Source organism: Cervus elaphus, chromosome 4, assembly GCF_910594005.1.
Source record: "Cervus elaphus chromosome 4, mCerEla1.1, whole genome shotgun sequence".
Lineage (NCBI taxonomy): Eukaryota > Metazoa > Chordata > Mammalia > Artiodactyla > Cervidae > Cervus > Cervus elaphus.
Window position 1 is genome coordinate 35,874,576 of NC_057818.1, and position 9,123 is coordinate 35,883,698.

The 9,123-nt window shown below is 58.4% G+C and overlaps 3 protein-coding genes across 6 annotated transcripts; 2 read left to right on the forward strand and 1 right to left on the reverse strand.

Moving 5' to 3' along the window:
* The first annotated feature begins 39 nt into the window (after positions 1-39).
* On the forward strand, positions 40-2,007 carry PARD6A (par-6 family cell polarity regulator alpha). 3 transcript variants are annotated; one of them, XM_043898831.1, is made up of 3 exons: positions 40-285; positions 668-890; positions 1,132-2,007. In XM_043898831.1, the coding sequence occupies exons 1-3, from the start codon at positions 223-225 to the stop codon at positions 1,878-1,880; spliced, it is 1,035 nt and encodes a 344-aa protein (XP_043754766.1). In that variant the 5' UTR covers positions 40-222; the 3' UTR covers positions 1,881-2,007. The 3 variants fall into 3 exon arrangements, with proteins under 3 accessions (XP_043754766.1, XP_043754769.1, XP_043754767.1); XM_043898834.1 differs by having other exon boundaries at positions 59-273; XM_043898832.1 differs by having other exon boundaries at positions 81-285; positions 1,135-2,007.
* A 184-nt stretch (positions 2,008-2,191) lies between these two features.
* On the reverse strand, positions 2,192-5,701 carry ENKD1 (enkurin domain containing 1). 2 transcript variants are annotated; one of them, XM_043898829.1, is made up of 8 exons: positions 5,575-5,701; positions 5,294-5,393; positions 5,008-5,208; positions 4,300-4,472; positions 3,152-3,277; positions 2,896-3,059; positions 2,659-2,795; positions 2,192-2,567 (listed from the first exon to the last, which is right to left on the reverse strand). In XM_043898829.1, the coding sequence occupies exons 2-8, from the start codon at positions 5,376-5,378 to the stop codon at positions 2,407-2,409; spliced, it is 1,047 nt and encodes a 348-aa protein (XP_043754764.1). In that variant the 5' UTR covers positions 5,379-5,393; positions 5,575-5,701; the 3' UTR covers positions 2,192-2,406. The 2 variants fall into 2 exon arrangements, with proteins under 2 accessions (XP_043754764.1, XP_043754765.1); XM_043898830.1 differs by having other exon boundaries at positions 5,599-5,616.
* A 196-nt stretch (positions 5,702-5,897) lies between these two features.
* Positions 5,898-7,801, forward strand: C4H16orf86 (chromosome 4 C16orf86 homolog). Its single transcript, XM_043898836.1, has 4 exons — positions 5,898-6,002; positions 6,208-6,437; positions 6,807-7,024; positions 7,129-7,801. Exons 1-4 carry the CDS (start codon positions 5,898-5,900, stop codon positions 7,536-7,538), a joined length of 963 nt encoding a protein of 320 aa, XP_043754771.1. The 3' UTR covers positions 7,539-7,801.
* Positions 7,802-9,123: the final 1,322 nt, after the last annotated feature.

Sequence of the window (9,123 nt, forward strand, 5' to 3'; positions counted from 1 at the left end):
GACGCTCGGACCGTAGCGTAATGACGTAAGAAGACGCAAAGACTCCTCCACCCCATCTCCGTTTCCTAGGAAACGTGGACTCCGCTTTCCTTTCTGCGTCGCTGCCCCCTTGACGTCACGGTTCGGATAGGAGGGCGGGGCGGCGCGGGCGACTGGAGGGGCTGTGCACCTGCGCCTCGGCGGGCCGTCTGGGGCAACGTCCCCGGCCCGCCCGGCCCCGCCATGGCCAGGCCACAGAGGACTCCGGCACGCAGTCCCGACAGCATCGTCGAGGTGAAGAGCAAAGTAAGGGCCCCTCCAGCTCTGGCTCCGGCCTCGGCCCTAGGAGCTTCCAATTCCCTCATTCTCCCCTTCCTGGCTCCTTGGTCCCCACCACCTTTTCCTCTTCTCCATCCTCACCGTCCCATTTTCCGGCTTTTCTTCTCACTTTCCCCCATCCATCCTCCTTCCTCTACTGCCGGTCTCTGGAGTCCCTCTGTGGCCTGGGTACGTGGAGGGCGGGGAGTAGACCTTGGACAGCGTCCCATGTACTGGAGCTGAGGTCTGTGTGCCAAGACCACGGCTGTTGTGAAGCCCTGTCTTTCCCACCTCTGCCACCTTCGGACCTATGGTGAGAAAGGGCACGGAGTCCATTCTAATCTCTTCTCTCCTCCCACCCCGTCTCCAGTTTGATGCTGAGTTCCGACGCTTTGCTCTGCCTCGCGCTTCAGTGAGCGGCTTCCAGGAGTTTTCTCGGTTGCTGCGTGCAGTACATCAGATCCCGGGCCTGGACGTGCTGCTTGGTTATACTGATGCTCACGGCGACCTACTGCCCCTCACCAACGACGACAGCCTGCACCGGGCCCTGTGCAGTGGGCCCCCACCACTGCGCCTGCTAGTGCAGAAGCGGGGTGAGGAGGATGGGGTACGATGGGCAGCCTCTGTGGGGTAGGGTGACAGGGCAGGTCTACCAGGGTTAGTCTATGCCCAAGGTATCCAGGCTTCACCCTCTGCATTCCCTGCCCTTGGCCTGACCTCCAAGTGGCAAGAAATAGCCACAGTGCCCCCTTCCTCAAAGAGGCCTGGGTCTGATGGAAAATGGCCCAAATGGGAGAGCAGGGTTTCTGATCTCAGTGCCCCCTTCTCCTGCAGCAGAAGCTGATTCCAGTGGCCTGGCCTTTGCCTCCAACTCTCTGCAACGGCGCAAGAAAGGGCTCCTACTTCGGCCAGTGGCACCCCTGCGCACCCGGCCACCGCTACTGATCAGCCTGCCACAAGATTTCCGCCAGGTTTCTTCAGTCATAGATGTGGACCTACTGCCTGAGACCCACCGACGGGTGCGGCTGCATAAGCATGGTTCCGACCGCCCCCTGGGTTTCTACATCCGAGATGGCATGAGCGTGCGAGTAGCTCCCCAGGGCCTGGAACGGGTTCCAGGCATCTTCATCTCCCGCCTGGTACGAGGGGGCCTGGCTGAGAGTACGGGGCTGCTGGCAGTCAGTGATGAGATCCTCGAGGTCAATGGCATTGAGGTAGCCGGGAAGACCTTGGACCAAGTGACGGACATGATGGTCGCCAACAGCCACAACCTCATTGTCACTGTCAAGCCAGCCAATCAGCGCAATAATGTGGTGCGTGGGGCATCTGGGCGCCTGGCAGGGCCTCCTTCTGCTGGGCCTGCTGAGCCTGACAGCGACGATGACAGCAGTGATCTGGTCATTGAGAACCACCAGCCTCCCTGTTCCAATGGGCTATCTCAAGGGCCTCCGTGCTGGGACGTGCATGCGAGCCACCTACTTCCTGCTGCCCGCAGCTCTCTGCCCTCCCTGGATGATCGGGAGCAGGCCAGCTCTGGTTGGGGGAGTAGCATTCGAGGAGATGGTAGTGGCTTCAGCCTCTGACAGGGAAGGATGCAGCCCCTTGCCACTCCAGGCTCTGGGACATTCCAAGGACTTTCCCAGTGGGAGGTTTCAGCGTGTTCAAGGGCCCTCTCAGTCTGGGGAACATTAAAGGTTTTCTACAAATGCAGTTATGGTCATTCTGTTTCCCAGTCCTAGCCTCCTTCCTGATCCCACAATCTTGCCTTCTGCCCTGGACATGTGGCAGAAGTGAGTGTGATAAGGGCATCAGAGAAGCCTTCCTGTAGTCACGCCGAGGGAGGAATGCCAGGTTTAGCATTTTTAGGGTAAGAAAAGCGCTTATGGAAACAAACCCCACTGTGTACAAAAGGTTTAATTTTGATAAAGGGTTACGGGGCTGGGATGGCCCTTCTGCAGCCACCAGCGGCTGGGAAGAGGGCTCTGGGGACACTGCCCCCCCTCCACTACTCCTGTCTTCAAACTCCACTCTATGATGGGGCCCAATCCTGCCCTTAGCAACCATGCTGCATCCTTCAGTAAGACCCAGTCACTGTCCCCATAAAAAGCCTCAGGAATCCATCTTCACAAAGACTTTGGGGCGGGAAAAGATCTTGATGGCCTCCTCTACCTGCACCAGCTTCCGGTCCAGCTCAGCACGGTGGCTCTGGGCCCTCAGTGAATCCGCCCCCGCAGGCAGCAGCACCAGCTCTCGCAGCAGCTGGCTCTGGCCTACAGGGGTCCCAGGAATAGTTAAGTGCTGGGCAGGGGTGCACAGTACCTGGCGGGTTCCCCAGCCAGCTCCCCTTGCCCGCGTACTCACTCTGGAGCAGACTGCTCAGTGTCTCCAGCCGCTGGTTCTCAGGCATGCGAGTGTGGCCAGGAGGCATGGCTGGGTCCGGTTGGCTGTGCTGACGGGCCTCAGCCTCCCGCCGCCATAGGTCCCTGCGCTCCAACAAGCTGCGATGCACAGACCCAGGGTTGATGATCCCAGGCAGATGTAGGCTTCCACCCTCCATAAGTGCCCCTTCCCAGGAGTGGGGGGAGTGGTAGGACCTACTAATGGGGCACATGACCCTTCTGCGTGGCATTGTAGTGCTCCTGGGCTTGCCGTTGCTGCTCCAGCACCTGTGCCAGGACTTGCAGCGAGCGAGAATGCCGCCGGGGGGCCCTCTTGGCAGTGCGGGCATTGTGGGTAATGAAGTCCACACCCAGGCCTGGGGCCTGCAGGACATGGCCAGCATGATGAAACAGACAGCACTGTGTGGTGCCCCCGAATCCCTGCCCCACCGCCCAGCCCCCACACATCCTCTCACCTTAGCATTGGGACCTGGTGGGGTTAGCTGGGGACTGGGGACACGGGGTGGTGGGAGCCCAGGGCCGCAACGGGAATGGGCCCGCAGGAAGTGGGCTGGCTCAGTTCCAGAGGCAGGGCCGGGCTCCTGGAGGCCAAGGCAGAGCAGAGGGGGGGTCAGTCAAGCTGAGGTCAGGGTCTCAAGCCATAAGACCATGCCTCTGTCCCTCTTGCCTTTCGGGATCTTTATCACCAGTCCTCTGAACCTGGCCTCCTTCCTCTTGAATAAGTACTTCCTCCACATCAGCATTTAAACCTGTGTGTTTTTCACATCCCTCAGAAAACAAATATCCCTCCCTCTACCTCAGTCTTGGCTTCAGCCATCGTTCTCTTTTTCTTTTCCTCCTAGCCAAGCTTTTCGGCTCTGTCCCCACCAAGGCCACCAACAGCTGGTCTCCAAGCCCCCAAATCCAGGGTCACTTCCCTGGTCTCGCTGTCCTCAGCCTTGTCCTCAATAACTCCTGGGTCTAATTTCTGAGATCCAGACCTGATTCTCCATCTGCCTCTTGGACACATTCCCACTCCCTGGGAGCCCCACAAAAGCTTCAGCTTCAACACACCCACATATGACCTTGTCTTTTTTTTCAGTCCTGTCTTTCTCCTTCTCAGACCCCTGGATAGAGAAGTGGCACCACTAGCTACCCCAGACAGAATCTTACCACCATATATACCCCTGCCCTTCCCGTTGTCCTTAGAAATAAAGGTAAAAAAAATGGATTTATGTGGCCCTTTATGATGTGGGCCCAGGTGACTTCTTAGCCTAACCTCACGCTCTTCTTCCCACATAGTGAACTGAACACAGCATCCCCACTGCCCACACTCCCTAAGGCCCTGGTGTTAGGACCAGGGACCCTGGAACTAGGAGGTTCCATCTCTGTAAAATGTTCTCCTCCATTCTCCCCTTGCCTAATTCTGACTTGCTCCTCAGAATCGCCCAGCCATCATCACTTTGGAGAAAGGCCCCAGCCCCACTTTGCAGCAGAACCAGCTCTTCGTCCCCCGTGACCTCAGCCCCCTGTGGTTTTTCTCCCTCCTCAAAACTCAGGTCCGAGTATAATGTCCTGTTGGCCAACAAGATGGGCAACACTTGGGGCTCCCTGAGGCAGGTACCTGCAGCTGAGCCTTGACACGCGACTCCACTTTGTCATACTTGGGTGAGCGCCACAGGGCCTTCAGTGGCCTGGACTGGCCCTGCTCCCGGCTGTGCTCCTGCTCACGGAAGCGCCTCTGGATCTCCCTGATCCGCCTCATGTTCTCCTTCTCATGGTCTTTAGGGTCCTTCCCTGGAGAAAAGATGTTGCCCTATACACAGCCCATACAATCCAACTTACCCCAGTGGACACACAAGCCCACACCCTGCCTCCCTGACATAAAGTCCACCACATAACCTTGTTCCCTTCCTCACACCATAATTATCTTGTGTTTCTGATGATTTTATACATATTTGATTAAGAAGTATACTATTAATCACCTTGCATATCCTATTCACCTCTTCACTTGTTTTACTGTCTCCCACCTTGATTCAATGATGCTCTTCTTCGACCTTGTTCTCCTAGCACCTACAGGGCCCGGAGCACAGCAGACACTCAACAACAACGATGCATGAATCCATGAAGCTGAGCTACGGGGTTTTCCGGGGTATACCTCATTTAGTCCTCTCCTGCGAAGACGTCGTGCATTCCCCCCTCCTTCTACAGTTGGGGAAACAGACACTCTGAGAGGTAAAGCCTGAGCCCAGAGCAGGGAAGGGGAAGCAGCCGTCTTTTGATCTGTTTTGACTTCAGAGCCGCCTCGCTGTCCGTTCTGACCAGAACTTACTCTTGGGAGAGGCCCCTGGGCCCAGGGAGATACCCCCGAGCTGCAGCAGCACGCCACCCACGCCGCGACGGCCACGCTCCAGGATTTCTAGGCCTCCCGGACGGATGCGGGGGCCTCGGGGAGGAGTGGCATCTAGGTCCGGGTCCGTGTCCGGCGTCAGCAGGTCCAGCTTCGGCGCGTTTCCCTCAAGGCGCCCTTGGGCTGAGAGGCCAGACGGGCGGAGGGCGGAGTCAGTGGTGGAGCTGGGCCCAACCCTTGCCAGGCCGCTTTCACCTCCGCAACTCACCCGAAGACGGCCTCCGGTAGTAGTCAGGACAGAGTGTAGGGTCTGGGGGGATGGGCCCCGAGATGCGGGACGGACCCTCACACATACCGCCGTCGTCGTCCTGCAAACGGTGCACCTGAGGACTGCCGGGCTACGCGTCTCTGGCGCCAAACCCCGCTTCTCAGCCCAATGCCTCCTCCCTGGGCCCGGGCCCTAACAGCAGCCGTGCCCTGCCTGCGTTCCTGGCTCCCACCCCGCCTCCCGGCCCCGGCCTGCGCTCGCCACCTCTGCTCTCAGCCCACCTCTCTGCACCGTTGGCTCCTCACTTGGGCAAGGGGCTCAGCCGACAGGTTTTGCCGCCCAATGCCGCCACCCGACGGGTTTGCTGTTGCCAGGCAACAGTGGTTTCCGTCCGTGAGGTCAGTGGCCAATGGCCCTGGCGCGAAGCCTTCTGGGGCTTGTAGTTCCAGCTGAGGGTGGGGTGCAGAACGACTGTTAGTTGCCCTTCCCAACCCGGTCCTCTCCGGGGTCCGCTCAGGGTCTACTAGTCTGGCCCCTCAGGATCCGCCCTCCACCCCCGATGCCCCTCAAGCAACCGTCGAGGAGGTGCTGATCCGCCGCAGCTATGGACTCCGCAGGGGCTGAGAAGCGGCCAGGGGCCCAAGAAGGGACAGCCGTGGGGCACTCACAGCTTACAGAGGTGCCTTGTGGCCATGCTCAGAATTCTGAGGTGACCATCGGCTGTCTAACCTTCAAACACTTGGCCATAGCGCTCTAATAGACCAAACTGCAACTACCCTCTAACTGCCAGGCCAGGTTCCACAGGCTGGGAGGGGCATGGGCTGGTGCCCTTCCATCCCTATTTAGTGTCTAATGGCTGGTCCCTGTATCCTTTGGCTGGCCATGGTGACCAGTTACCTATGTGTCACCTCTAGTGTCCCGTGATGGGAGACCAGTGCCTGGTGCCGGCCCATGAGGCCTGCCAAACCCAGGGTGAAGATAAATGTCCAATAAGACCCGCCTCAGAGCCAAAGATCCAGGAGGAGAGACTCAAGCTGGAGGAAGACAGGCACAAGCCAGAGGTGGAGGCACTGGAGGAGAGAGGTCCCAGGCCTATGGCCTCCAATGTGAGGCCCAGTCATGGTCCGAAGAGGAAGCCAGTCAAGTGAGGGGGCTCTCAGAGGGAAGAGGCTAGGGGCTGGGGAGGTGGAGTGGGGGTGCCTCATACCCCAGTTGGATTCCTAAATGGGGCCTTACAGCAATGTCCATCATTATCCCCTGCCACCACCATCATTCCTCCCCTCTTCTGTCCCTCCAGAGCCCTGATGTAGGGAACATCCAGAGTGGAAGTCTCAAGGCCTGGTAGGGGACTAAGCTCCCATGATCTCTGGGTCCCGGTCCAGTCCAGGGCCTCAGTGACCAGGAAAAGGACAAGGATCAGGGCCTGGGGAGGTAGGCAGGCAGGACTGTTCCCTAGGACAGGGCACAGGAGCCAAGGCTGCAGGCTGGCTCCTCAGGCCTCCTTGTTCCCCAGCCTCGCAGGCCCAAGCCACCAAGCCCATCCTAGGGTGGAGAGTGAGCTGCCACAGGGGCTGTCGCTGCAGAGGGAGGAGCTGGAGAATAACCAGAGTGAGCCCTCACCATCTGCCAAACAGCACAAAAAAGCCAAGAAGCGCAAGAGTCTGGGAACCCCAGTGCTCCCAGTAGCGGCCAGCACGGTGTCGGCACCCTCAGTGACCTCGGGGCCTGAGCGTGAGTGGCGTTTCCTGAGCCTTCCCCTTTGTCCCCGGCCGGCTGTACCCCTGACGTGGCCCAGCTTGGCACTCCAGCTGCTGCCCTGCCCCGGGTTCTTGTAGGAAAGGCCCAGCGCCTGCGGCCCCTGTACCAGTACATCAACTATTGCAACCCTGAGCTGAACCAGGCAGGGGAGGGGGACAGGGAGACTGAGGCTGAGGTGGAGCCTGAGTCGGAGCTGACCGTGGTCCCCGAGGAGGCGGGTGTGGAGCAACTGCAGGCTTTGCTGCCAGTGGCAGGTGAACTGGGCTCCGACCTCACTCTGCCCTGCCCCAGTATGTATGTGCCCCCCACCCACACTCTGGTTCCCCTGGGGGAGGAAGCCAGTGAGGAGCCTGGGGGTCTGCCCAGCTTGGGGGTCAGCAGTCGCCTCAAGGCTGAGATGGACAAGTCAACCCAGGTGGACATCAACAAAATGCTAAGTGTCTGCAATGCCCCGCTTGTCCCCCCACTCTCTCCTCAGTACAAGTGACTGTCCTGACCCCCACCCCATGACTCCCCTCCCTCCCAAGCTTGAGCCAGAGCAGCAGTCTAAGGCCTAAGGCCCTCAGGTGGAGGGGGGAACTCAGCCCCTGCCCCACCTTGGGATCCCAGGTTTGCTAAAAATAAACGTTTTTCCTTTTCTTAGACTGTGATTCCCCAAATAAGATGCCTGAAGAGGGAGTGGCTGGGAAGAAGGGTGGAGGGTTCCCCAGTGCAGTCACTGGATCGCCTGGGAATTTGCAAAAGTATAGATTCCTGGGCACTACCTCAGACCTAGACTTCTCTAGTGGCTCAGCTGGTAAAGAATCCGCCCGCAATGCAGGAGACCCCGGTTCAGTCCCTGGGTCAGGAAGATCCCCTGGCGAAGGGATAGGCGATCCACTCCAGTATTCTTGGGTTTCCCTGGTGGTTCAATTGGTAAAGAATCTGCCTGTAATACAGGAGACCTGGGTTTGATCCCTGGAGGATGGCATGGCAACCCATTCCAGTATTCTTGCCTGGAGAACCCCAGCCTGGCGGGCTGCAGTCCATGGGGTTGCAGAGTTGGACCCAACTGAGCGACTAAGCATAGCACAGCACCCCAAACCTAACTGAATCAGAATCTGTAAGGGTGGGGCCTAGTCTGAGCATTTAAAGTTTCCTCAGATGAACCTGAAGGTCAGACAAGGTAACACCTGGGATGAAGAAGGGTGGTAAGGAAGAGCCTGGGGAAGAGAAAGGAAAAGGGCTGTCAGGTCATAGGAAGCGGGCGCATGGCCTGGCCTTGCTCCCTGTCTCCCAGGGAACAGGCCACAGGTGGTGGGGTGACTGCCACTTTGCCTGGAGGAGTGAAGAGGCAGCTCTCCACCAGACTCCTGAAGGAGAGGGCGGGGTGGCCTTCCAGGAAGAAGGCTTGCTGGGAAGAAGCCTCACTAGTATGGAAGACAGCCCCCTGGAGGAGAGTTCGCTGAAGCCGATGCATGGCCATCAGACCAGGCTGGGTGAGCCTGGGAGGGATGAGGTGGGATGTAGGCAACAAGGGATCCTGGGCTGCTATTCTGGAGAGGTTGCCTGGGCAGCAGCATGAAGGGCAGAATAAGGAAGGGAAAGCCTAGGGATAGAGAGGTGAGGAGACTGTTGCCGCTGTCTGCGTGAATGTGAGTCCTCGATTTGGTTGGTGGTTGGAAAACAAGCAAGAGGTATTCTGGAAGTTCTCTTCTTCTTGCTGTAACTTTCACTGAGCTGCACTTTCACTGACTCGGAAAAACTACTTTGACTCTGGCGAACATTCTGAGTAGTAGACCCTGGTAAGTGATGCTAGCCTCCTCCAGGAGGGGGCGCTGTAGGACAAGTCTGGAACCAGCTGGGGACTCCCGTCACCTCTGGGAACCAGAACCCTGCTGGCTTCCTTGGCCACAGGCGTCTAGGCCACTTCAAGGTACATCTCCTCCTCGGGACCAAGCCAAGAGATACATGATGGTAGAGTTGTCTGAGGGATGGCCATGGACCCAGGCTCTGGGGAGTAACAACAGAGGACCTGGGACCTCATAAAAGTAACTCTGCCCTAACCCATGTTCAGTCTGCACCAGGACTTC